The sequence below is a fragment of the Lycium barbarum genome, chromosome 8 (genome assembly GCF_019175385.1).
Source record: "Lycium barbarum isolate Lr01 chromosome 8, ASM1917538v2, whole genome shotgun sequence".
Lineage (NCBI taxonomy): Eukaryota > Viridiplantae > Streptophyta > Magnoliopsida > Solanales > Solanaceae > Lycium > Lycium barbarum.
The window spans coordinates 128,982,794-129,010,118 of NC_083344.1; the positions used below are offsets into that span (position 1 = coordinate 128,982,794).

Genomic DNA, 27,325 nt, shown 5'->3' on the forward strand with positions numbered 1-27,325 from the left:
TATTGTTCAACCTTATAGACAAAATATTAGATTGTAATCTAACGTCTGTAGTAGCTTAAATTTTTAGACCGTTGTCTAACATTTTCTCATAAGATTTTGCGTTTGATAGATCCATAAACTGTGGTCTAAAAGGTCCATAAGTTACAAGAAAAATATATATAATAAAAGGATCATTTACTAAAGGCAGGCATGCTAGAGCCGCAATGACAAGACAAGACTTTCACTATGAGGAGTCAAAATATAATTTACAATGTAATTTTCTAGGGAAGAGGTGTCAATTGACTCCCCCGGACAAAGTGGCTCCGCCCTTAGGTGGAGGAGCAACTCTACCATTGTTCCGAAGGATGGAAACTTCCAACAATCTTTTTTTGTCTTCTTAAATAAAGAAAAAAAGGGGGAAAAAAAGATTGTTGGAAGTTTCCATCCTTTGGAACAATGGTAGAGTTCTGATATATAATTTTGCAATTTTAGCAGAAAGCCATCTCACCAAACTATGCATCTCAAAATTTGCAATTTCCCACACTTTGTACATAAGAGTATTTGAATCAAGATATTCAAATGTTCCAAAGTCTCTATAATTCTTAAAGGTGAAACAAAACAAGTAATCATATGAACACTAGAGAGATAGAGGAGAATTCTGGCTGATAAAGAACTTTGACAGAATTCATTTGATCTTTTTTATGTGTATCTACAAAAGAATGAATGTATCCTACTTTACAAATGTATAGGAGTTGTCAAATATGATCAAGAAAAAAAATGATGATAAAGTTGCTACTTTTCAATTGAAAGAACTACTGAAGGGCAGAAACTTTGCTACTTCAGGAAAAAAAAAAAGGAAAGAAGTACTGTAAGAATGATTTAGTTTCTCCTAACTACTAATCACAATATTTTCGCATCTCTTCTACTAGTGGGGCTGATTGAAAAAATACCGCCGATTCAGAACCATAACGTCTTCTGCCTTCAGTTGCTTCTATAGAAAAGATGGTAGGAGTATGAGGTCGAGCAGATTTCGGTGGAGTTAGAGATGTAGTTCTTGGAGAAAAATACACCTCATCTATAACACGAAATTGGAGCTCTGTTGGATAGTCCCTCATACATCCGATCCGAGGTCCAGCTCCCGTTGTCCATCTACAAGATAATTGATGAGCTAGCTGGAACGACTTCGTTCTCTTATGTGTATTTATTCTCTTCATTATCTTTTCTGTAGGGATAGTCTCTTCATAATCTTCTTTAGTTTCATCATCAAATAAATTCTGCTTTGAAACCGAAAGCTCTGTATCTGATAAATATTCTTCCGCTGTTTCATATCCATCTACTGGAGTATCCAAAGGCTCTGGTTTTGAGAATAACTCAAACATGTCTTCCCTGAGTGGTATTTGGACTACAATTTTGGGTCGTAATCCTGGGGATCGCCTTGACAATGGAACTGAATTTTCAGCATCCTTGCAATATTTTGTAGTAGAATCAGTCTGCTTCTTGTCTGAGCATTTGGTGTTGCTCTCTTCATTGGATTGGCTAAAATCTGGTGCGGATAAGCTGTTACGAAGGCCAAAACCACCGTCTTTCCTAATAAAGGGTCCTTCCTCCCCATCACTTGGATATTTCTGCAACAAAAAAAGAGGAGAAATTTATATACTTAGATAATAAATGTGATAAGTGTTGCAACCGAGTTGTTATTTGCATGAAGACTTTCTAATTAGCTTGACGGTTGCTTTTCTTGGACAAAAGCTCTTATGCTAATGCCAGTCCCAAACACTAAACTTCGTTTGAAAGAAAAACTTCTATTGTGATTATACAGTGTGTCTTTGCTTCTAAGGGTGTCGTTTGGACATGTGATTTCAAATTTGTGTTTGCTTGAAGTTCTGATTTCAAATCCCAAATTCACCTCAAAGGTAGAATTTCAACTTCGGATTTGTGATTCCAAATTTTCTAAAATTTAAAACTTGGACCATAATTTTAGATTGTGGGAAAAAAGACCCATCTTTATTACAAAAGTAATTACCCAACTCCCACTTTCCCCCCTCCATAAAACACAACCAAAAATCAGTTGGTGCTACTGCAAGAAATCCATTGTTCATCGCTAAGTTAGGGGGAGGGTACAATTTGATTTCAAATCTTTGTTTGCAAAACTTATGACCAAACACATTACAACTTTCAAATCAACCTTCACCCATATCAATAATTTCAAATCATGACTTCAAGCTCATGTCCAAACGCCTACTTAAGTTTTGATCATTTAAGAGGAATGTTGCATCCTGTCTAGGGGAAAGGGAAGAAGAGAAATGATGTGTGCTACCTGAATAATAGTGACATCAATGTTGTGTTGCTCAAGATATGTCATAAATTCTTCAAAATTCTCCCTTGTAGGGAGATAATGTCCACTGTGTGGCCAGACAGCCTAGATTACATGAAAAGGTTATATTCATTAAAACCAACTTCAAGAAAAAAAGTTGTTGCGAGTTTGGCAAAACTATAACATTTTACTGGATCTGTTACCTTTAGAATACCATCTTCTATCACTAATCTTCCTGCAGATAATGTGGCTCCACCAGCTAAGAAACTTGAATGCTGAAAAGTTCCTTTTTGCTTCATCCCAATGTACAAGTCCTTCGACACGCTTAGAACAAAGATCCACTTGGCTTCTTCTGGTCCTCCCATCGTATCAAGAAGCCTCCCGCTCTGCTTGTAGATGAATTTTCCACCCACAATTACAACTTCATATGCCTCCCTCTCTACCTGTAATTATTTATAACCGGTGAGTTGCATTAACCATGTATTCTTGACATTTCTTCTTACTTCATGCAGTTGAAGAATTATAATCTCCTCAGAAGTGCAAATACTTGTTTCTAAATTTTACAAAGAAAGTTAAACATTTAACGTTTCCACACATCAGATGTAAAGTAGCATTACTCATATCAAATAATACACTCTCAGAACTGAACAAAAAGCCATTAGTTGAACCATCACTAGTATCTAATATCCATTATGCACAACTTATGTTTTTGGTTACAATTTTCAAAATTGAATCTAAAAAATCCATTTGCGGATCCTTGCATAAATATCATAAATGGATAAACAAGCGTAGATTTGAACACCTTTTTTGGTCACATGATAAACTTTATGCCCTACAGAAAGAAGACAAAACTCACCGGACCAAGATACTTGATGCATTGTTGATGAAGTTTTGATCTAGGGCACTTCTCAAGATTTACTTCTTTACCTTCACCTATGTCCAGCCTGCAACATTAGATAGTAAAACGTCTAATTTAGTGAAGTTGAAATTGGAGTCAAGTTGTTAGTTTGAATTACTTGCTGATCCAAGAAAATCTCACCAATAGAAGAAAGGTTGTTTACTGTCAGCTTGGAGCCACTTGGTGTAATAAAATTGAAGATTATGGCCATAGCGATGTCGAGGATCAATCTGTTTTCACATTCAAATCAACGAAAGTCTCATAAAAAAGAGAATTCATGACATTGTTATGTAAACTGTGTGGGGAAACTGTACTTACTGCTTCAAGCCAATGCTGTAAAGCAAGCTTACAAGCCTTTTCATCTTTTGACAGACCTTTACCGACCTACCAACACAGATAAAGTCCTAATTATAGCACAACTTAAATAAGGATTCTGAAATGGAGTTTGTAAATAGTAAAATCAAATCTACCCGTACCTTAGCAGCTCTTGTTAAAGCTCTTGACCAACGAGAAAAAGCAGTTTGGGGTTTCTGAATGTCAAAGAATGATACAGAACTATGCTTGAGTTCAACGGAATCTAAAACCTTCCACCTGTAAATTACACTCAAAATCAAGAACAAATAGAATATACATTAAGGCAAGAAATAATGTTTAGACTACTATACCATCTCTGCTCAACCAGAATAGCACAATCCGCTAGTCGTCTTCGAGTACGAAAACTTTTGTAAGTCTTCTGCAACTTTACTGCAGCCTCATCTCTTTGTTTCTCACGTACTAATGGAATCAATTTAGTATTTTCATCAGGCATGCTATGCGTTTTTTCAGAAATATCTTCACTGCTCGTAAGACTGTCTGATCGACTCATCGTCTTATCCTCCTTATCAAAAGCAGGAGACATCAGCCCGATCCTGGCCTCTAATTCTCTCCTTTTATAGCTAAGAGTTCCTTCAAGCATCATTTTCCCAGAACTGTGAGACTTCTGCATTTTTGACTGCTGGGGATTTTGGTCATTGTTGGAATTAATAGGCGGTAACGTACTCCGTGTACCATCACTTCCAAAACTTAGAGTTCTCACTAAATAAGACTCGAATTTACTATCTGAATCGTCAAAATTGGCAAAAGGACATGAATATGTTATTCCCATCTCACTGTCAAAAAATTTATGGGATGTCCTACACTGATTGAAATTCCCAGAAAACAAGAAAAAGAAATTAATTCTGCAAAAGTAAAGATAATGCATCAGACATTAATTTCATCAATGCTAATAAAAATAAAATTACCCCACTACTCTATGTACTTGGTATATCAGAAAAACTACAATAGACCCCGAGCCAGATGCTCAACTTGATTCCAGATAATAGCCTAAAGAGAGCAACATTACCAAAGAAACATAGAGTATGCATAACCTCGAAAGAGAAAGAGAATAAGAGGAAAGCCTAAAGGGTATGCCATTACAATTTGCAAAAGATGTTAGAACCCAACTTAGAGTGAAACAAACCCACAAATCTGATATGTTATGTCAACCTCCTCATTTAGGTGTAATGAACAAAAGAAAAAGCTAATCACGTCGAGACAGAAGAAGGTTTTGAATTTGGCTTACAAGATTGGATTCAACATGAATGCCTCAATAACGCGATAAAAAATAAGTTGTTCCTAAATAAAAATTTCATGGTAAGCAACTATAATGTCCGGAATGCAAAATTTTGAGATCCATTTCGACAAATAACCACTTTCTTTATATGGCACTGAACTGTTTAATCCAATATATAATCAGAAATTATTCATCCCAGGAAATTTCAACCAAAGTACATAGAAGCAATATAGCAAAATTCATTGCCCCTTTTCTGAAAAATAAGCAAACAAAATGCAGAATTTCATGTCTGAGGCAGCAGGTACCCGGTATAATAGTCCAGGTGTGCAAGCTGGCCTGAGCATCACCGTCATTGAAAAAAATGCAGAACACCATGAATGATGGAGAATATGCGTTTTCTCAAGGAATGTGACAGGTTTAAGACAACAGAAGATCCATTACAGAAATAAAAGATTGAATATGATACCATGACTATGATTTTTGGAATATACAGGTTGGAGTCAAACCTAACTCATCCATCACGATGATGGAACCTTATTTAAAAAAAAAAATGATAAAACCGTGAATCAAGAAGAAGTTTACAAAATGTACAGATGATACTATTCCATCAAAGCAACACAATGCAATGCTAAAGACGCAATCTCTTCACAATAAAACAAGAAATAAAGGAAAAGGATACACAGCTTTACCAACCACAATACCTATGAAAATGACAAATTAAGTACTAACACATATCACAATTCACCATAAAACAAGAAATGCATTAAGAGAGTGCAACATTTTACCTACCTATGAGAATGATAAATTAAGTAACACACATCATAATAGAACAAGACATAAAAATGGTACAAACATTTCACCTTTTCTAATACAAAAATGTCCAACCTTGAAAGAAAAAGCTTGAATCTTGTGAAGCAAATGGGAATGAATAGAACAAAAGAAAGGGCAAAATAACAAAACCAAGAAAGAGAAAAAAATAATTTTGGTTGAGGAAATGGAGACTAATTTGAGAGAGACCGCAAAATATGGGGATTTGAAGGAGAATTTTGGGCTAAACAAAACTAAGGAAAAACAATGGCCATTTGTCTCTCTCTTTGCATGTGTTATGCTTTTTTCTTGCTCACAGTCCACAGACTCACTAATTATTGTATTGAGAAATCAAAAATGTATGTTGACCCTCCTTAGCTATTCCGTCCAACAATTAAAACAGTATTTATAGGAGAAGGAAAGCGAGAGGAGAAGAGAAATAAGTGTCAGATAGCATAAAATAGTGAGTGTAATAGATTAGATACTTTACAACTAGGTGTCGTTCTTCTTGACTACATAAGGAAGTTTCAGACGAATATGTGACACATTAGTTGGGGTTATGTACATTGACACAGTAAAAATATTTTGATACTACATGTGAAGTTTAATTGTAACAATATTTTAGTTATTTTTACAAGATTACCAAATCTAATATTTATCCAAAGACATACATGTAGTTGTCTATTAAGTGATATGATTATATTAATATTTTTATAACAGTGTAAAAATTTAAATTATGAGAAGATTAAGTTAATATTCCATTTACTTTTAATCTGTGCTTAAGACTGTGAACAATATAAAATGGAAGCTCAACTTCGATATAGCATGAATTAGGATATCACAATAAGAAACGAATATTGAATTTACACAAGATCGGACCAAACATTAGTTCATGGGCCAACTGACGCCTGACAGTTTCCCTTCCAATGGTTAATATTTAATCATAATAACAATATTAAGTTTTTTCATTATATTTTGAACTTAATTAGAGTTGAGTCTCTTATAGGACGAAAATTTGAATTAATTGAAGTGGTGAATGCTTAAAAACAGATCCGTTGGCTTACCAACTCAATACTAATGCATGGGACATGATGGCTGGAAGGGGCGGATCTAGGGCCCGCGGAGCGAACACCCACGGTAAAAAATTACATTATATATATAAGGTTTTTATTTTTATTTTTTATGTACATATATAGATTTTGAATATCTTAAACACAAGAGCAGAAATTGATTGAGTGGTTTAGGGACGTTCAAAACTCACTTTGAAGTTCCAAATTCAAATCTCATGCTCTATATTTTTATTTTTGACATCTCTCGATGAAAATTTTAAATCCGCTGTACTGACATAAGCTGCTAGTCACCAACTTACACTCGTGAGATGAGCTTTATTATTTCCGTACGTACTCTTAAAAGTTGACTGACACAGTACAACTGATCCACTGACATATATTGTCATTCCCTGCTAGTCACCAACTTACACTCGTGAGATGAGCTTTATTATTTCCGTACGTACTCTTAAAAGTTGACTGACACAGTACAACTGATCCACTGACATATATTGTCATTCCCTGCTATTTCCATATTTCCACCGGCACCGACTTATGAAATTTGTAAGACATCTCATCTTCTTTGCTTTTTCTAATGTTGAAGTCATCGAAAACGGCATATGCTTTTTTCTTTAAAAAACATAATACCTTTTCCGTACGCAGAACTTATTCAAAATTTCAAATCTTAAATGGGAGTAGCTACTTTAGACGTGTGATCGATGTAGCAGATGCAATATTTTGTTCTTAGCTCTTGTCGGTTCAGTGTAGTCAAATTTAATCTCTTTGCAGAGCGAGGGCATTCGATTTAACCTTAATTAGAAGGAATATAAACTCTGCTTGAATTTTATAAAGCTATAAACTCTCCTGACTCCTCAACTCAAGTAACGTAAGTTGATTTGTAGCATACCGGAGTAGCGGAGCTTTGTTGAATCTCGAAGGAAATTGCCAGTAACACCTAAAAATTTACGAGCAATATCTCTTTAACTACAATAACTTTTCATGGCAAAGTCTTTCTTCTTCAATTTTATTTCCTACTTTCTAACAAAAATAAAACTCATTGGTTATGAATTTTTTAGTTTTTGTGAGCCGCAAATTTCGAAGTATTATATATAAGTGGCACACACAACATTAATAAATTGTACAAAAAGTTGTCCCAGCTGTATACTAAATTTGGATTTATTTTAATTGTACTTGGTTTCTTTCCTTTTTTTTCAATTGTGGATTCACTTCATTTAACAATGTACTACTACTTGGTTTGCCGCCTATTCTCTGTACATGTGTATTCCACTTTTACGTTATCATATTTCTTTACTTCTACACTTCATTTTATTACTCTATTATAGAAAGCACATGAAATTGTACTCTAAGCGGGACTAACATGTGTACATTTTAGAAGTTTAACATTAATTCTACCTCTTGTGTGTTTACTTTTTAAGTCTGCAGTGTCTCGATTGTCCTTTCATTTCCTTCATTTGACATATAGTCCCTCTGTCTCAATTTAAGTGTCTAAGTTTGATTAGACACAAAGTTTAAGAAATAAAGATAGACTTTTGAATCTTGTGGTTCTAAATTAAAAATATTTGAATTCTCAACTTACTACATATAAAAAGAGGCGGACATAACCAAAATAAGACAAATTTTAACAACAATTGAGAAATTAAGGGGAAAACTAAGAGGAAAAGAAACAAAATATGGAGACTCACTGAGGAGAATTGCGGTATCCTTTGCAAAATATACAAACCATGAAGACTAACTAAAGTAAGTACACGAAGACTAACTAAAGGGAGCAATGCCTTTCTTCTTCAGTATTCCGGTGGTCTCTCAGCCTTTCTTCTACTTATCCGGTCTTAACTCGCTCGATCTGATTTTTCTCTGGGACGCTTAGTGGTTCATATAGTTGGTACTCGGAATTTGAGATTTTCTTTTAATTTTTCATGTTTAAATTAGAGTTTTGCTATTAATTTTGGTGAGTTTATTCTACAAATTTCTTTGTTAATTAGATCTAACGCAGTGTCTCAATTGTCCTTTCATTTCCTTCATTTGGCATATACTCCCTCTGTCTCAATTTAAGTGTCTAAGTTTGACTAGACACGGAGTTTAAGAAATAAAAATAGACTTTTGAATCTCGTGGTTCCAAATTTAAAATGTGTATAATATAATAAAACATACTTTGAATCTTGTGATTATAAACTTGACATGTAGAATATTTGAATTGTCAACTTACTAAATAAAAAAAGGTGGACATAAACAAAATAAGACAAATTTTAACAACAATTGAGAAATTAAGAGGAAAAATAAGAGGAAAAGAAACAAAATATAGAGACTCACTAAAGAGAATCGCGATATCATTTGCAAAATATGCAAACCATAAAGACTAACTAAAGTGAGTAACCTAATTAATCATGTTGGGCCCCGTGCATCGCACGGGCATAGTTTGCTAGTATCCCTTATAAATCGCAGGATAAAATAAAAGTTCAGAAAAAGAAAAAAGTATATATTTTCTTTAGCTTATCATATCCTCCAAAATTGCATATTATGGAAAGGGTGTACGATTCACCCTTTGAGGTAGACATACAAACTGTATGTGTTACTGATATTGCATGAAACATGCATACAGCTAGAATAAGGAGGTGGTACGTACCAGGCCACTCTAAGAAAAATTACATAATCTAGTTTAGAATATCTTATAGTAATAGTCAGATGTTGATATTGTAGAAGTTTTATGCTTATTGATTTTAAAAAACAAAGCTTGCAACCAATTTTTCCATTAAAAAGGATGGTGTTTTTTTTGCTCTCCTTTATTTATTTCACTTAACTATTTCTTATCTTTACCCTCAATATCTATCTTGTTGCAACAACGAAAACTGTATTATAAGGAAAGCAAAAAAAATATATACTTCATTGTTGCAACCTTGCACGTGCACACGGTAGTGGCGGGAGGAAAATGGTAATTTTTGCTCCACTCATGTGTGTGGTTGGTTACCCATAACATATATATATATATATTACTTGCAGCGTCACTTTTAAGATTTAGGACTAAAATGGTCATTTTTTTATACATTACGGACTATTTTGATTGCGTGGTATATATGAAGAACTAAGATGATCACTTTACATACATTAAGGGCTATTTCAATTACGCAGTATATATAAAGTATTAACATGATAATTTTTTACATACATTAAAGACTATTTCGATTACATGATTTAAAATAGTCCAACCTCATATATTAAGGACCGTTTTGATCATTTCGCAATGAAAACAAATTAAAACTTGAACAATTTTTCTTTAAATTACATAAAAAAATACTTTTAGAATGATTAATTAATTGATGGAGAAGACAATGAGTAATTATAATTAGATTAACAAAATCTAAAGATCTCTCCATTTGGTCCCTCAGGGGAATGTGGAAGCTATGAATGACCAGTAAGTAAGTAAGTAAGTAGTTGTTAAGTGTACAATAACATCAAAATTCGGTGTTAAACATAAATATCGGTGTAATCTTGACAATTAAATTCATGAGAGTAATAGGACTCCCACGTAGTTCAAGGGTAATAGGACCTTTGCATAGTTTAGTGGTGTAAATAATGCGGAAAAATCAAATTCAGGATAAATAGAATCCTTGCATAGTTTATAACTTGATATATGTAATTGACAATTTCGTCATAGTTAGGGTTCGTTATGCCTTATCTCTAAAAATTACTCCCTCCATTTGTTTTTGTTTGTCTTGTATATTAAAAATAAATGTCATTTTTTTAAACAACCTCTCTGCCCCACAAAGGCAGGGGGTAAGGTCTGTGTGCATCCTATCCTTCTAGACCCCCACTTGCGGGATCAAACTGGGCATGTTGTTGTAATAAATATTCATTTTTACTTGTGCAGTTTGGAGAATCAAAAAATAATTTATTATTTCATACATATTTTACCCTTACTATTAATTATTGAGTTGAAACTATTGTTAGTGGCTGCACAACTTTTAAAATAGTTTGATTTATAATTTCAATCATTAGATTGCTTAGCAATAATTAGGATGATACAATAAAACTGTCATTCTATTTTTAGCTCCTTAATACGCGTGTCAAATCAATATATGAGTCATGACAAGTAAAAATAGACTGAGGGAGAAATAAAAACAATACTTTTTAAGTTTTATCAATAGAATGATTAGTTACTCAAGAAAACAAAGAGTAATTAGATTAACAAAATCTAAAGATCTCTCTCTCCATTTGGTCCCTCAGGCAAAGGCCACATGGAAATATGGAATGGATGAATGACGAGAAAAGGACCAAAATCATCCATAATGTTTGGGTTTGGATCAAAATCATACATATTGATTCACATGGTGCACTAATAGTACATTATGTTTGCATAAGTGGTGCACTTTTAGTCACAATCCCAAATAAATTTAACGGAAAAGAACAAAAATGCCCCTGAACTTTTAGAAAAGGTATAAAAATACCCTTTATTCATCTATTTTGCTAAAACTACCCCTCAATTCAACTTTTTGGCTCATTTATTCCCCTTGACTAACGGACAACACTAATTTTTTTTTTTTTAAAAAAATTAAATTGCACATGACATTTTATTACTGAAAAATTGATTTATTCTTTTAAAAAGAAATCTGAAACCTTGGAATTTTTTTAAATTTGGAAAACTTTTTTTTAACGAGTAAAACCTTGACTAACGGACAACACTAATTTTTTTTCTTTTCAAAATGTGAAAAATTGGATTTTTATAAAAATCTGAAAAAAATAAATTTTTTATGGAAAAACTGTGTTTAAAAAAAAAAACCAGAAAACTATCTTTTTTTAAATCTAGAAGAAAATTATGGAGTATTAGTTTTGCACATTTTACTTAAAAAAACAATCAGTTTTTCAGATTTAAAAATTGAATTTTCTAAAAAAAAAAATGGGGTTTCCACCTGTTAAATTTTTTTTTCCAAACTTAAAAAAATTCCACATGTTTTAATGAAAATCCAATTCTGTTTTTTTTTTTTTATATATATATATATATAAAAGGCTTACTACATTTGTTTTTTTAAAGAAATGGATGTTGAAAAATTATTTTTCCTTATTCTACAAATAATGATTTTTCAGATTTCTTTTTAAAAGAATAAATCAATTTTTCAGTAATAAAATGTCATGTGCAATTTAATTTTTTTTTTTTTAAAAAAAATTAGTGTTGTCCGTTAGTCAAGGGGAATAAATGAGCCAAAAAGTTGAATTGAGGGGTAGTTTTAGCAAAATAGATGAGTAAAGGGTATTTTTATACCTTTTCTAAAAGTTCAGGGGCATTTTTGTTCTTTTCCGTTAAATTTATTTGGGATTGTGACTAAAAGTGCACCACTTATGCAAACATAATGTACTATTAGTGCACCATGTGAAAGAATATGTATGATTTTGATCCAAACCCAAACATTATGGATGATTTTGGTCCTTTTCTCGATGAATGACCGGCGACTACTCCTACTTATATCTATTTTGTATCTTGTTATTATATTTGTTTGTTGTCGTGCTTTGAATCATTTCTTTTCTTTCGAGTCGATGTCTAATGAAAACAACCGCACTACCCCCACAAAATAGGGGTAAGATATAGGTACATTCTATTTTTTCCATCCCATATTCCACTTGTGAAATTATATTGAGTATATTGATGAAAAATTGATAGTGACAAAAGACATTTAAAATAAAGATAATAACGGAATTTTCATAGAAAAAGGGTAAGTTTGGGCAAATATAAAATAAATCGCAAATATTAGAGATACATTCAGACCTCTTCTCTTAAAAAAAAAAGAGTAATTTTCTTTTTCAATTTATAGGAGGATGATGGTAAATTGAATACAAATTCGAAAAATTTAACCTGTTTATTAACTAGTGGTAATGAAAACATATAAAATCTTTTAAAAATTGCATAAAAGTAACACTTTTATCCCGAATGGGGCCCTACGCGATGCGAACCCGGATATAATCGGGCTTCAATGTGAGTGTCGCATAACGGGTGAAAAAGAAAGTATTTTTATTTATAGAATGATTAATTGACGAAGAAGACAAGGAATGATTAGATGGGAAAAGGTGTAAATATATACCCCTCAACTTTGCGACTTAGAATAGATATACCCATTATAAAAGTGGTGTATATATACCCTCGCCGTTACAAAATGATGCAAATATACCTATGCTGTTACACAAATAGTGCAAATATACCCTTTTCGCTGACTGATTTTTTTGAAAAAATCATTTAGCTTAATTTTTAATTAAAAAAATGTCTACTCATTTTTTTTAGTAAACATATTTTTCTAAGGCCAATGGTAAATTCTTTTCCGATGGGTTAGGTTTGGTTAGTTTAAAAAAATATCTTCGTGGCTTTAAAAAAAATAAGTCTACCCATTTTGTTTAAATGAACCAAACCCGACCCACCAGCAAAAAAAATTATCATGTGACTTTAGAAAAATATGCCTACTCAAAAAAAATTGGTAGACTTTTTTTTAAGCCACGTGGTATTTTTTTGAATTAAAAAATAAACTAAATGTTTTTTAAATACATTCAATCAGTAAAAAGGGTATATTTTTACTATTATGTAACGGTAGGGTATATTTACACCACTTTTATAACTGGGTATATTTGCGCCTTTTCCCTAATTAGATTAACAAAGTCTAAGGATCTCTCAATTAAATTTATCTGGTTTATTAACTAGTGGTAATGAAAACATATTAAGACCTGAACAATATTTTTTTCAAAAAAAAAACATAAAAATAACACTTGTTTTTTTTGTCAATAGAATGATTAATTAATTAATGAAGAAAACAAGGAGATATTAGATTAACAAAATCTAAAGATGTGTCCACATGGAATTGTAGAATGAAGGACTGGTAAGTAGTTGTTAACAGTGACACAAACCTTCTTTTCGCTTCTCTTCTTCAACTCTAATGCAATAATAAACCCTAATTAAAGAAAAGTGAATCGAATTAAGTAATAATTATTAATGGCGGTTTCGGAGGAAGAATCATCGACGTCATCATCATCATCATCAGCAGCCGGTTGTAGCAGCAAATCACGATCAGGTGCTGCGCGTGGCGCGTGTTATTTGGCTAAAACTGTTCTTAGAGGAAGTGTTGTTTTACAAGTTGTTTATGGTCGTATTCGCTCTTCTACTTCTTACGACGTCGTTTTTGGCAAGGTAACACCGTTTTTAACTTCATTTTCAGATTACTGAATTTTAATGTGTTTTTTTTTTTTTTTCCTTCGACTGTTATGTTTTGTAATTATTAGATTGAAAATTGACTAGAAGAGAGCAAAATTAATGTAATAATGATGATTCTTTGACTAGCAAGGTTTTAACTTCATTTGTAGATTAAGTTTGTGAATTTCAATGTGTGTGTTTTTTTTACCTTTGAGACTATTGTGATTTGTAATTATTGGATTGAAATTACTAGAAGAGAGCAAAATTGATGTAAAAAAACATCCAAAGGGAAGATAATTACGATGATTTGTTGATTAGCTATGCTGGGGGAATTACTGTTATATTATTGAAAAGTTTAGCGGACTTGAAGGCATTACCCTGGATTGATTAATTTAGATCGTATTTGGCAAGGTAGCCCGGTTTTAACTTCATTTTCAGGATAATTGTGTTTACCATGTGAATTTCAATGTGTGTGTGTGTTTTTTTTTCCCCTTTTTTCGTTTTTTTTTTTTTTTCATTCGACTGTTTGTTTTGAAATTATTGGATTGAAATTGGCCTGGAGAGAGCAAACGTGATTTTAAAAAACATATGGCCAACGGGAAGATAATAACGATGATTTTTTGATTAGCTATGCTAGGGAATTAGTCATGTATTATTGAAAAGTTTAGCCGACTTAAAGGCATTACCCTGGATTGCTTAGTTTAGGTCGTTTTTGGCAAGGTATCCAGGTTTTAACTTCATTTTCAGGTTAATTGTGTTTACCATGTGAATTTCAATGTTTTTTTTTTATTTTTTTTATCAGTCAACTGTTTGTTTTGAAATTGGCCTGGAGAGAGCAAAATTGATGTTAAAAAACATATGGCCAACGGGAAGCTAATAACGATGATTTTTTGATTAGCTATGATAGGAAATTACTCATGTATTATTGAAAACTTTAGCAGACTTAAAAGTGCTACAGTGGATTGCGTAATCTGGATAGGATCTCTTATGAATCGTTTAGATTAGTATATCTTAATATAATTTGAATGATGACTGGTATATTTGAAATTATTAGATTGAAATTGACCCGGACAGAGCAAAATTGATGTAAAAAGAAACATATGTCTGACTTGGGATTCTGTTTAGGGAAGCTAAAACCTAGGATTATTTGACTAAGGAAGGTAGGATGTACACATACCTTACCCCTACCTTGTTTGGGTAGAGAGGTTGTTTCCGATAGACCCTCGACTCAAAAGAAATGTATATAAATGTAATTTGAATGACAACTAGTATATTTGAAAGTAATGTGTAATGGAGTGAGGATGATTATTCCAAAGAGGAGGTTAGGCTTCCATGTCGGCTCTGTCTTTACTCTTTAGATGTGGATTAACTTAAGTAAAAGAACTATTATTCTGCGATTGATCATAGTTGATTGATCTATTTTTATCTTGATCGTGCAACTATTTTTGGGGTTCCAGTTGCTCTTTCCGCAGTCTTTTTCCCCTTATGTTCTATTTAAACCAAGTGGGTTGCGCCAATGGTCAATAACCGGGAATGCTGCACCACTATTCCCGTTTTAGGAATCCTACAAATCTCTTTGTGAGACTCTCTTCTCCTTTTGATGTTTGAAACTGTTGATATCTTATGGTATGAGCAGGTTTGTATCTATGAGAGGAAAGTGTCATGATTTAAATCCTTATGTCAATACAAATTCAACCATGATCCAGTTATTTTGTGGATTAATTTAGAGGGAAGAAGTAGAATAGCCGTATTTAGAAGGTTGTATTATCACAGTTTCAAGACAAAAGAAATACAATGTTAAGTTTGTGTATAAAGCTTTTAATGTAATAATATGTTGCCACTTTATTCTTTTCACGTACATATTCAATCTCTAGAAGAAGTACTTTTTCTTAATTGCGGGAACAACCACTTGCAGAAATGCAAGGTAACGTTTTGTACATAAGACCAATGTGGTCCATTCCATCCCGAACCCCACGCATAGTGTTTTATCCTGTTTTATGTAACCTAGTGGTGCCGGTTTGCCAAAATTTCTATCATAGAGGAGGGTTTTGACAATTTCACTAAGTGTCCCTGGTTTTCAATAATACCAAGCTTTCTGTTTGTGTCCTTCACTTGATGAAATTTTTGTTGGTCAAGTGTTTTGGTCCAAAAATAAAACTGGCCTACTCCCACTATGATTTTTGGCCTGTACACCTATTAGAAATTAGCTTTTTCCAAAATATGGAACTATCTCAAAATGTTTAATAGTCTATCTACCCTTCTCAACAGACAACTCAGTTCCATTAGTAACTAGAGGGACTTCCAGGTTGCTATCTGCATACTCACCAGCCACCACTAGCCGATTCCAGTAATAGGAAGAGAAATCTATACAATCAAAGGTCATATTGAACTGATCTGATCCCCTGACTTTAACCTGACCTCACTGCATATTGAAGGCTTAATTTCTTCTTGAGCATACATGCTCTTGTACCTTGAAGCAAATGGAAATTGAACTTTCCATCGTTTAGAGAATTAGTACTAGTGGAAGGTGTGATTCCAAATTGTCTGGATAATAGTATACCGACCAAAATATGTTTTTAGCCGCGCTGGAGAGTAGACGGCCATATATTTCTTGAGATATGGCACTTCTGTTTTCATATTCCTATCAGGTAACACCAGTTAATTGCATGATGGTTATACGAACTTTTGTTTTCGCTATTGGCTAATGGGAATGCGGAATGAAAATTGTCCACAGGTTGAGCTTGCCATCAAAAGCTTGAATCATGTGTGAGATCCATTCACTTTATCAATAACCAAGCTGGATATGGTCTATAGGCATTTGCCTTTTCTATTAATTCTTGTTCACTTGCTAAAAAGCCTTTTTTTGGGTGGTGGGTGGGAGGTTGAAGAAATATATTTGATGGCAGTTGTTCTACTTGTATTTTTCATCCTCTTATTATCTGATCATGCTGATCTATTTTTCAGTATATTACATTTTGCTTCTTTTTCATCTCAGAATTATTGGCAATCGATTAGGTTATTAAAAAAATGTTGTACCTCCATTAATAAGGCTCATCTGTAACACAATTGGAAAAAACATAATAGCTCACATGGGGAATATTATTATAGTTTAATTAATTACACTATCGTAGTTACATTTCAGAATTCTATGTTGTAGAAGTTATAATATTCAGCCACCATTCATCCTTTTACCCTGCTTCTATTTGTATCTCTGAATCTTAGGACGTGTTGACGAATTTGGCTTCTAGATCGATACCCATATTAGATGCTTTTGCCTTATTTTTTCTAGGTCTATGTTTAGGTTGTATTAAGTACTCAAATCTGGGCAGAAACATAGATTTCTATTTGTTTGAAATGGCAGTTTTGTACAGTAATTAGAGGAGAAAAATTTAACATGTTACTCGCTATGGGAGTCCTAGACCATATTCCTACATATACCCATCTTCTCAGCTTGGGGTGGAGATCAGCTTCGTCATCTCTTCAAATAGATTCTTTTTTATTTTTAAATAAGATTTCTTGAAATAGATTTACTAGTTGAAATGTGTCATACTAATCTTATCAAAGTATCTACGGTTATTGTGGCAAGAAATTGAGTTGCTACTTCTGCTTTTACTAGCTATTTTAGATTCTCTAGAATGATGTTCTAAATCTGTATCTCTAAACATACTCCATAAGTTGTTTAACATATGCCTGTGCTAGCTATTGCACATCTTTTACCCAAGATGTTGCACAAATGCATACACTATGAGTTCTTCTTTCAAGAATGTTTGTTAATACTCCAGAAAACCCAATATCTCCAGATCAACTTGATTGCCGAAGTACCAATCTCTTTATTCTTTTACTTGAAGGCTAAACAATTTCTTATATTAAAGGGTTGTGTGGCCTGGTCAAATTTTAATGCCGATAGCTACTGAACGAAGAACCTTTTATACCAATAGCTTGTTGCAGATACTGGGACTGGCCTGTGTATATTCATGACAAGTCATTCCTACATGCAGCTGTTTTTCTGCTGCTTAACTGCAAGAGGCACTTTTCCTATTATTACTCGCTTCTTTGGTGTGTATTTTCTGGCTAAAGGGGACAGATAGGCATTATATTTGTCATTCACTGCATTTTATTTTATTTTTAAAATAGTTTTTTAGTAGCTCTTGCATGTCTCTTGATCTCTAGATGCATGAGTTATAGTATCGTATGCTTATGTAGCACAGAGTATGCTGCGTGCTTAATGATTGATTCCGTGCGTATGGGCTTCAACATGTTGTTGAAATGTTATCTACTTGGTTTACAGTTTTAATTAGCAAGTTTCAGTCTGTGATATGACATTGGCTTTTGATGCAGGAAACATCTATAGAGCTGGTGATTATAGATGAAGATGGAATTGTGCAATCTGTTTGTGAGCAGCCTGTATTTGGCATAATAAAAGATATAGCCGTCTTGCCCTGGAATGAGAAGTTTCGTGCTGGAAGCCCACAGGTGTCTTAGATTGTTTCTTCCGACTAATCTTATATATCTAAGGTTTTATACTCATAGCATTTTCCTTTCACTTTTTCTTTTAAATAGCTTCTGGGCAAGGATCTCTTGGTTGTTATTTCAGATTCAGGGAAGCTGTCAGTTCTCAGATTCTGCAATGGAATGCACAGGTTAATTGTTTTTCAACTGCATTTTTTTTCTTTTATTTTTGTTTCACATAATATGAGCAGTTATTGTTTTAAATCTTAATTTAGCTAAGACAGTCATCTTTCTCATTAAGGCTTACCTATGCATTGTTCACATAGGTTTTTTGCTGTAACACATGTTCAACTTTCATCTCCTGGAAATCCGAGAGATCAAATTGGAAGGATGTTAGCTATTGCGTCCAAGTAAGTTGTATTATTGATGGACAGATGAAACCAATTAAATGGTCGGCAACAATTGAAATCAGTCACCCTAGGCTACTACTTAGAGATTCTAGATGTCCATGTTGGTAATATCTCACTCTGCTCTTTGCAGTGGCTGTTTCATTGCTGCTAGTGCTTATGAAGACAGATTGGCTCTTTTCTCCCGCTCTGCTTCAGCTGGCAGTGATATAATTGATAAGGTTAATATTTTTGCACACATGTCCTGCTAGATATGTATGCAACTTAATCACTTGAATAGCTATTCTATTCTACTGATGTTTTTAATAATGATACTAGAGAATCTTTTGTCCCACTGACAATCAAGGGAAGATCGAGACTGCCAGTGGTTTCACCAGTTTCAGTGGTACCATATGGAGCATGTGCTTTATCTCAAAAGATGTTCGTCAACAAAATAAGGATTACAATCCTGTATTGGCCGTTCTTCTGAATAGGTAGGATGATGGATGAAGTTTGCAAACCTAAGTAATTGTCAGATTTGCAATTGTCAAAATGTCTTTGTGATGCAAAGTGGGTTTGTTCCTTTATAGTTGCGTATAACAAATCGTCATCGTCTAATTTCTGGTTTGCTAGTATTGATACGGTGTTTCAAATCGGCCCTGCAGGAGGAGATCATATAGGAGTGAGATCATGTTGATAGAGTGGAATACGAAGGAGCATTCGCTCCATGTAATATATCAGTATTCTGAACCTGGACCACTAGCACATCATATCGTAGAAGTTCCTCAATCTTATGGACTTATGTTAGTATTTCGTGCTGGGGATGCTATTGTGATGGACTTCAAAGATCCTTATAACCCTTGTTTTCCTTATCGAATAAGTTTAAATTTTACATCTCCTTCAGTTGAGGAGCAGAATTTTGTAGAAGAGACTATTAGAATTCCCGATATTATTGACGAAGAAGGTATATATAGCGTTGCTGCATCTGCATTGCTTGAGCTTAGCGACTTGAATAAAAATGACCCAATGAACATTGATGATGATAGCAGTGTAAAGCCGGGTTCAAATTTCGCCTGCTCATGGAGTTGGAATCCTGAAAATGAGAACAATCCTAGGATGATATTTTGTGCTGATTCTGGAGAGCTTTTCTTGATCGATTTTCTATTTGATCCTGATGGCGTGAAAATATCTCTGTCTGATTGTCTTTACAAGACTCTACCAGCCAAGGCACTTTTGTGGGTGAGAGGTGGATTTTTGGCGGTTATTGTTGAGATGGGTGATGGCATGGTCTTAAAAGTTGAAGAGGGAAGACTTGTTTATAGAAGTCCAATCCAAAATATTGCACCAATATTGGATATGTCGGTTGTGGATTACCATGATGAGAAACATGATCAAATGTTTGCATGCTGTGGAATGGCACCTGAAGGATCTTTACGAGTTATACGCAGTGGCATCAGCGTAGAGAAATTGTTGAAAACTGCTCCTATATACCAGGGTATTACTGGAACTTGGACAGTTAAAATGAAACTTGCTGATTCTTATCATTCTTTCCTTGTACTGTCATTTGTTGAAGAGACCAGGGTGCTATCTGTTGGTGTGAGCTTTTCTGATGTAACTGACTTCATGGGTTTCCAACCTGATGTTTGCACGTTGGCATGTGGTCTTGTGGGCGATGGTATGCTGGTGCAAATCCACCAGACTGCTGTGAGACTGTGTGTACCTATTACTGCTGCACATCCAGATGGTATTGATTCGTCGTCACCAACTTTCACCTCGTGGTCCCCTGATAACATGACAATAAGCCTGGGAGCTGTTGGGCCTAATTTGATAGTTGTTGCAACTTCCAGTCCATGTTTCTTATTCATTCTTGGCATCAGGACCATATCAGCACATCATATTGAAATATACCAGATGCAACATGTGAAATTGCAAGATGAACTCTCCTGCATCTCCATCCCCCAAAGACGGCTTGAGCAAACATCCTTTATCTCTAGAACTAGTAATACAATTGGAGTTCCTCTGGATTCTCTTCCAGCCGGATTGGACATCAGTAGAACCTTCGTTATTGGTACACATAAGCCTTCTGTAGAAGTTCTATCATTTACTTCTGATAAGGGCGTGAGTGTTCTTGCTGTAGGGTCTATAACCTTAACAAACACTCTTGGAACAACCATAAGTGGCTGCATCCCTCAAGACGTAAGACTTGTACTCGTCGATCGGCTTTATGTTCTTTCAGGATTGAGGAATGGTATGCTACTCAGATTTGAGTGGCCTTCTATCTCGACAGTTTCCTCACTAGTCTCGCCTGGCCTTCAAACTTTTGACAATTCCTGTGTGGCTAATTGCACGAGTTCCTCAATTTTTGCCTCTCAGAATTTTAGAACTCAAACTATGCAAGTGTCCAGTTTATTGGATAAGACGAAGGGTTTTCCTGTTTATCTGCAGTTAGTTGCAGTTCGTCGGATTGGCATCACTCCTGTTTTTTTGATTCCATTGAATGATTCTCTTGATGCTGATGTGATCGCTCTAAGCGATAGGCCCTGGCTATTGCAAACTGCAAGACATAGCCTCTCGTATACTTCAATATCTTTTCCACCTTCCACACATGTTACTCCAGTCTGTTCAACTGAATGTCCCAAGGGAATTATCTTTGTTGCGGAAAACAGTCTTCACTTGGTAAGGAAAAAAAAATCCACATTCTATTGATAACAAAGCTCAACATTGATGTCTCACCACCCTAGTTGCACTTGTAATTTACATATTATATGTTGGATAGGCAAGTACAAGCCATATGATGGGTGGATTTCTTCTTGTTGCCCTCATTTCAGGTTGATGGCAGCTGTTCAATATCACTTTATTCATGTCGCCAGTGATCCTGTTTGCATGATTTCCCTATCTCATCCCCATCCCTCCCCCCCCAAAAAAGGAAATTAAATAGAGAAAGAAAACTAAACAAAGAGAGGTCGAGTGTGTAGTTGTATATATTGATCTTGGTCTTTGTTCACCTTTAATAGTCGGACAAAATATCCATCTCTTTTTTATTGTTTCAGGTGGAAATGGTGCCTAGTAAACGGCTTAATGTGCAGAAATTTCATTTTGGCAGCACTCCTCGAAAGGTTCTATATCATAGTGACAGCAGGTTGTTGCTTGTATTAAGGACTGATCTCACTGATGATTTATGTTCATCTGATGTCTGTTGCATAGATCCTCTCAGTGGATCAGTGTTATCATCCTTTAAGTTTGAGCCTGGGGAAATGGGAAAATGCATGGAGTTGGTAAAAGTCGGAAACGAACAAGTTCTTGTTGTTGGAACTAGTCTCTCTTCTGGTCCAGCTATAATGCCTAGTGGTGAAGCTGAAAGGTTAGTGCCATCTGCTAAAAAGGTTATAGCATTTTACCTCCATATATCTACAAAGTGTTTACTGTAATTGATTTTATTTTCTTTCCCAATAATGTATCTTTTCTAGGTAAATCTTTGTTTGTCTGAAGTGTATACATGAATTGCATGTTATTATTTTATTTTAACAAAGATAACTTTTGACAGTACAAAGGGCCGTCTAATAGTTCTTTGCGTCGAGCAAATGCAAAACTCAGATAGTGGATCAATTGCATTTTGTTCGAGGGCGGGATCATCTTCTCAACGGACTTCACCTTTCCGTGAGATTTGTGGATATGAACAGCTGTCTAGCAGTAGTCTCTGTAGCAGTCCTGATGATAACAGCTGTGACGGGATTAAACTCGAGGAAAGTGAAGCATGGCACTTAAGATTAGGTTATTCAACCACTTGGCCTGGAATGGTGCTTGCAGTCTGCCCTTATCTTGATCGTTTTTTCTTGGCCTCTGCGGGTAATTGTGTAAGTTGAAATAAATCTCACCTGTGGACTTTCTTGCAAAGTTAGTATTACCTCTTACTAAATATAATTCTCCCTGCAGTTTTATGTTTGTGGTTTTCCAAATGATAATTCCCAAAGAGTCAGACGCTTTGCAGTAGGGAGAACACGTTTTATGATCATGACTCTTACTGCACACTTCACTAGAATTGCTGTTGGTGATTGTCGCGATGGCATCCTCTTCTACTCGTATCAGGAGGTGAGTAGCTAGAGTTGATTTTACTTTTAAAACCTCTGTTTCTGGGTTGTTCGTGTTTTGTTGGGCATTGGTTGTTTGTATTCCATTATGTGGCTGGAAATATGGAAATCCTCTTTCTAGGTTGATGTTTACAGGGGACATGAAAATACTTACCACCTTGCATTGGTAGATTTGGAAACTTTGTTGCCTTACAAGCTATGCTCTTCTGTCAGGATTCAAGAAAACTAGAGCAAGTTTACTGTGACCCTGTCCAGAGGTTAGTTGCTGATTGCACTCTTATAGATGGAGACACAGCTGCTGTTTCAGATCGAAAGGGGAGTCTAGCCATTTTATCATGTTTGAATCACTTGGAAGGTAAATTCGACGTACCATATCTATGTGAAATCCGATTTCTAGAATACAAATGCTAAGAAAAGAAAGATCAGGATCTCTGTACATATTACTGGTTTATGGTACCTTTCTATTACTTTTACTAGCTGAGATTCTTATGACACATCCTCATCATCTTGTTTCTCATACTTTTCTTCGTCTACTAACCATTTCTAATTTAAATCCTCTACTTTTTTTTTTTTAATGGCTTTGTTTTGCAGATAATTCCAGTACAGAATGCAATCTAGCTCTAACATGTTCCTTCTACATGGGTGAGATAGCTATAAGAATTCGAAAGGTAAGCATTTGGCTGGAGCTTTTCAGTTTTGGATGATGGATTTAGACCATTTTTGTCAAAGATGATTGTTTTTAAGCCCTATATTGCAGCTGCTTTTGTTTTTCCTTATGAAGTAATATACAACAACAACAACAACATACCCACTGTAATCCCACAAGTAGGGTCTGAGGAGGTAAGAGTGTTCGCAGACCTTACCCCTACCATGAAGATATAGAGAGGCTGTTTTCCTTATGAAGTAATATAAATGATATAAACAAACCATATATAATATTTGTCGTAGGAAAGTAGGAGCACTTTCCTATAGGAGATAATGGTTGGATGCCAAGATGGACATTTATGGTATTTGTGGTTCAGAAAGCAGAAAGAATGGATATTATAGGATACATAGAAGATGACTAATCCAACACAGGCATGAACACGCACGGAATTTGTGATAGACCAGAAAATTCGATGTTAGGTGATATTTCATACCTCAAGGGATCTGAAAAGACAAAAATCGCTTTTTACTGCATTGCAAGGTCACGAACCACTGAACCAGTTACTGAATCCTCTATCTTAACATTTATGTATTATCTTAGATGATGCTCTGAGCTGAGAAAGAACAAATATGGTGCGGTTGAGGTTCTGATTGGACAAACATGAACAATTTCCTCAGTTCTGAATTTGGTGCTTGAGGAGACGGAGAGGAAAAAATCTTTTCTATTCTCGTATAGCAAATTGTCTGATTTCATTGTTTATTTACGTTTTTTACTATAAAAATTGTATTTTGTATTATATATTTAAGTATTTAACTAAACAGTATTCAACTTCAATTCAGATAATTCTTATACTTCTTCTAAGCCAATCAATTTAATATGAATTTAGTTGTTTACACATGTATTCTTAAGTTTAAATTAAATCAATACTCGAGCACCTTCGCTTTAAAAAAGAGTGATATTGACTTAAGAAATCGTAAATGATTTAATGTAGTCATTCTGAAACCTGCTTTGAGTTTTGCTTATACCCACAGAATGTTAACAGTTTGGTGGAATGGGATATGAACTTTGATGATTTACGAAAAATGCTGCAGCATCATTTCCTTGACTTCAATTTTGGTGGCAGCCTCAATTGATTTGACAAATATTATCTGTTGCAGGGGTCATTCTCCTATAAACTTCCAGCAGATGATGCACTTAGGGGCTGTCAAGTTGCCAGCAACGTCGGTGACCTATCACAAAATAGTATCATGGCTAGTACGCTTTTAGGAAGCATAATTATTTTCATTCCTCTTACTAGGTATCTTAAAACATCCTGTCAAATTTACTGTTCATCTTCATCTTCATCTTCATCTTCATCGGATGTGCTTTGGTCATTCTTCGACTCTGTACCTTCTATTTCCCATGCATCTTTTAGTCTTTTGGTCTAGTATGTGAGCTGCTAACTTAAAATATGATTATCATCGGATAATCACATTTAAGTGGTTGCTTTAGCTCCTCAGATCAATCAGCAAATTGTCTGATTTCATTGTTAAAGAATTAATGTATGCATATATAGCTGTCCCGGCATGTTGGCTCTACTGCAGCATTAGAATGCCAGTTTTGGGACTTCTCTTGGTTCTTGTTTGTGTGATTCAAACTGATTGAATTCAACTATTCTTTTGAATGGCTAGTATAGGGCATCCCGAGTTGGATTTTCCTGCTTTGCAGTTGTTTAGGAGTTCTTAGTCTCTCTAAGTACTGTATCTGGTGTCTTCTTTTCTTCTTACCCCACTCCTTGCTGTCCTGCAGAAATGGGAGAGGAAACAGGGATTGGAAAATTGGATAGGAAGTGGTCATAAGTAGTTTGAAGTATATTGGTGTTCTGCTTTATCCATAAAGGGATATGCTAATCTGTTATTAAAAAATAATTATTTGTAACATGGATCAAATGTTGAAGGATGTTTAAGTGAATGCCAAAATGTAGTATTTTCAATTGGCTTTATCTATTTTCTCTGCAAAAACTTAATTGTTGAAGTAGCTCTGAAGAGATTCACTTTCTCACAGGGAGGAATATGATCTCTTAGAAGCACTACAGGCTAGGCTTGTCATCCATCCACTGACTGCTCCTATATTGGGAAACGACCATACTGAATTTCGTTCTCGTGGAAGTGTGGTAAGGGATATATTTTTTGTTATAGATCTAAGGAACTTCTAGTACTTCTTTATGTTCTAGTACCTTTTATTTTATTATTATTATTATTAGTATTTTTTTATACGTATAATGTTGTGGGAGTAACATGGTCAATGAGGATTCATATAGCCGATCCCGACTTGCTTGAGACCGAGGCGTAGTAGTGGTTGTTGATGTTGTAAGTTGTTTTGAAGTTCTTCACTTCTTATTTAATTCCTGTTTTGCAAGGTGAGGTTTCTAGTCAAACCCGATGAATGTTTTGTGAAAATGAATATGTAGATACTCTTGTATTATGTTAAATTGAAATATCTCAACACTCTTGAGAAAGAATAAAGAGCAGCAAAGAGTCTATAGCCTTTGGCTATTTAAAGATTTTGTTTTGTTCAAGTATAGGGCTACAATTCACATGCTACTCATTGTGCTCATGTCAAAGGAGCAAAAAATAGAATGTCCTAGTAAGAACGTGAACAAGGACAATGTGATTGATAGCCTAGTGGAAAGGATCACACACCTCCTACCATGTGCTAGGTGGGGGGGTTAAGCCACCAAGGGAATAAAGTGGGAAAGGGCCATGGTTGACTGCTAAGTCGGGGGGTTTGCTGGAGTAGGGTTTACCATATCAAAAAGAAGCAGCAGCAGAAATGCGAGCCGAGGAATATGTGACCAGAGTCTTGCTGTCTATAAGTTCTCGTTTTCCTTGACAAAGTGTTTTAGGTGTGCAAGGCGGAAACTAGAGAGACATGTTTTTCATATTACTGTTTACAAATCCGCCTGAAACTGTCTCTCATCATTCTTGTGGCGTCTTTGGCTTTTTCAAATTGCAGGCTAAGGCACCTAAAGCTCTGGATGGTGATATGCTTGCTCAGTTCCTGGAGCTTACTAGTATGCAACAAGAAGCTGTATTAGCATTGCCTCTTGCCGCACAAAACACGATTACGTTCAATTCAAAGCAATCTCCTGCTCCAATTACTGTTAATCAGGTTGTGCGACTGCTAGAACGTGTTCATTATGCCCTCAACTGAATATCAAGTTTATCTTTGTCTGGTGCTTTGAGAGCTGTTAACTTGGTCTTTGATTGACTGCCAAATCAAGTGGCTTTGCAGCCTTGGTCCAGACTAATGTCAGTGCCAATGCCATCAGGTCATTCTTTGGAAGCCAAAGTGATCTGTGATTGCCTGAAGATTTTTAAAGCTGGATCTAACATTGTCTACATGGGAGGCTACTCTGCTTTTGTTTAGGGGTGGGGTTGTGGGGTGGTGGACGGGGGTGGGGGTTGCAGGTGCAGGGTGCCTCATTCATGATCATTGTCTGTACACAGTTTTGTATGGACATTTTTGAGTTTATGTACAACGCCTTTGTTTCGTTTGGAAGAGGGGGGTTTTTCCTGAGGCTCTTTACTGTAAATGATGCGCTGCGGTAGCTTCAGTAAATTGTAAATATGTCTGTACCACAATATTCTTTTTGATAGTTGAGACCTTTTTTCTTGTTCACATACAATATCACGCAACTGTCGCCCCTTTTGTTTTTTATCTTTTATCTGTTTCACTCTTTCGACAATGCTGCTGCTGTTTTTATATTTTGTCCTCTACCTTTAGATTTCTAATCATTTTCAGGCTGGAGTGCAACAGAGCAGTAAACATTCCTCCGGTTCATGTTATAGGTATTCGGACACTCTTCAAGAAAGATATTTAATAACTTTATTTGTAAGATTATTTATTACGATATCCTTTATCTTTTTTTAATATATTTTAATTAATAAGTATTTTACTAA

The 27,325-nt window shown here is 34.8% G+C and overlaps 2 protein-coding genes across 2 annotated transcripts; one reads left to right on the forward strand and one right to left on the reverse strand.

Annotated features, from left to right (window-relative positions):
* Nucleotides 1-658: 658 nt before the first annotated feature.
* LOC132605478 (IQ domain-containing protein IQM6-like) lies at nt 659-4,786 on the reverse strand. The gene is made up of 8 exons (XM_060318616.1): nt 3,857-4,786; nt 3,668-3,782; nt 3,510-3,575; nt 3,333-3,421; nt 3,150-3,237; nt 2,497-2,736; nt 2,297-2,398; nt 659-1,604 (listed from the first exon to the last, which is right to left on the reverse strand). Exons 1-8 carry the CDS (start codon nt 4,429-4,431, stop codon nt 876-878), a joined length of 2,004 nt encoding a protein of 667 aa, XP_060174599.1. The 5' UTR covers nt 4,432-4,786; the 3' UTR covers nt 659-875.
* Nucleotides 4,787-13,454: 8,668 nt separating this feature from the next.
* Nucleotides 13,455-27,081, forward strand: LOC132607366 (uncharacterized). Its single transcript, XM_060321299.1, has 15 exons — nt 13,455-13,812; nt 18,154-18,288; nt 18,376-18,455; nt 18,591-18,674; nt 18,805-18,892; nt 18,990-19,144; nt 19,316-21,326; nt 21,701-22,011; nt 22,195-22,504; nt 22,584-22,739; nt 22,952-23,093; nt 23,330-23,406; nt 24,542-24,681; nt 25,428-25,536; nt 26,379-27,081. Exons 1-15 carry the CDS (start codon nt 13,618-13,620, stop codon nt 26,574-26,576), a joined length of 4,191 nt encoding a protein of 1,396 aa, XP_060177282.1. The 5' UTR covers nt 13,455-13,617; the 3' UTR covers nt 26,577-27,081.
* The last annotated feature ends 244 nt before the right edge of the window (nt 27,082-27,325 follow it).

Excerpts from the sequence above, each read along its gene's own strand:
- LOC132605478 (XM_060318616.1), bottom strand. The coding sequence starts at position 4,431 with ATGCATTATCTTTACTTTTGCAGAATTAATTTCTTTTTCTTGTTTTCT. Across the intron at positions 3,576-3,667 it reads CTTTAACAAGAGCTGCTAAG|GTCGGTAAAGGTCTGTCAAA; the intron begins GTACGGGTAGAT and ends CTGTGTTGGTAG. Across the intron at positions 3,422-3,509 it reads TACAGCATTGGCTTGAAGCA|ATTGATCCTCGACATCGCTA; the intron begins GTAAGTACAGTT and ends ATGTGAAAACAG.
- LOC132607366 (XM_060321299.1), top strand. The coding sequence starts at position 13,618 with ATGGCGGTTTCGGAGGAAGAATCATCGACGTCATCATCATCATCATCA. Across the intron at positions 21,327-21,700 it reads CGGAAAACAGTCTTCACTTG|GTGGAAATGGTGCCTAGTAA; the intron begins GTAAGGAAAAAA and ends TTATTGTTTCAG. Across the intron at positions 22,012-22,194 it reads CCTAGTGGTGAAGCTGAAAG|TACAAAGGGCCGTCTAATAG; the intron begins GTTAGTGCCATC and ends AACTTTTGACAG.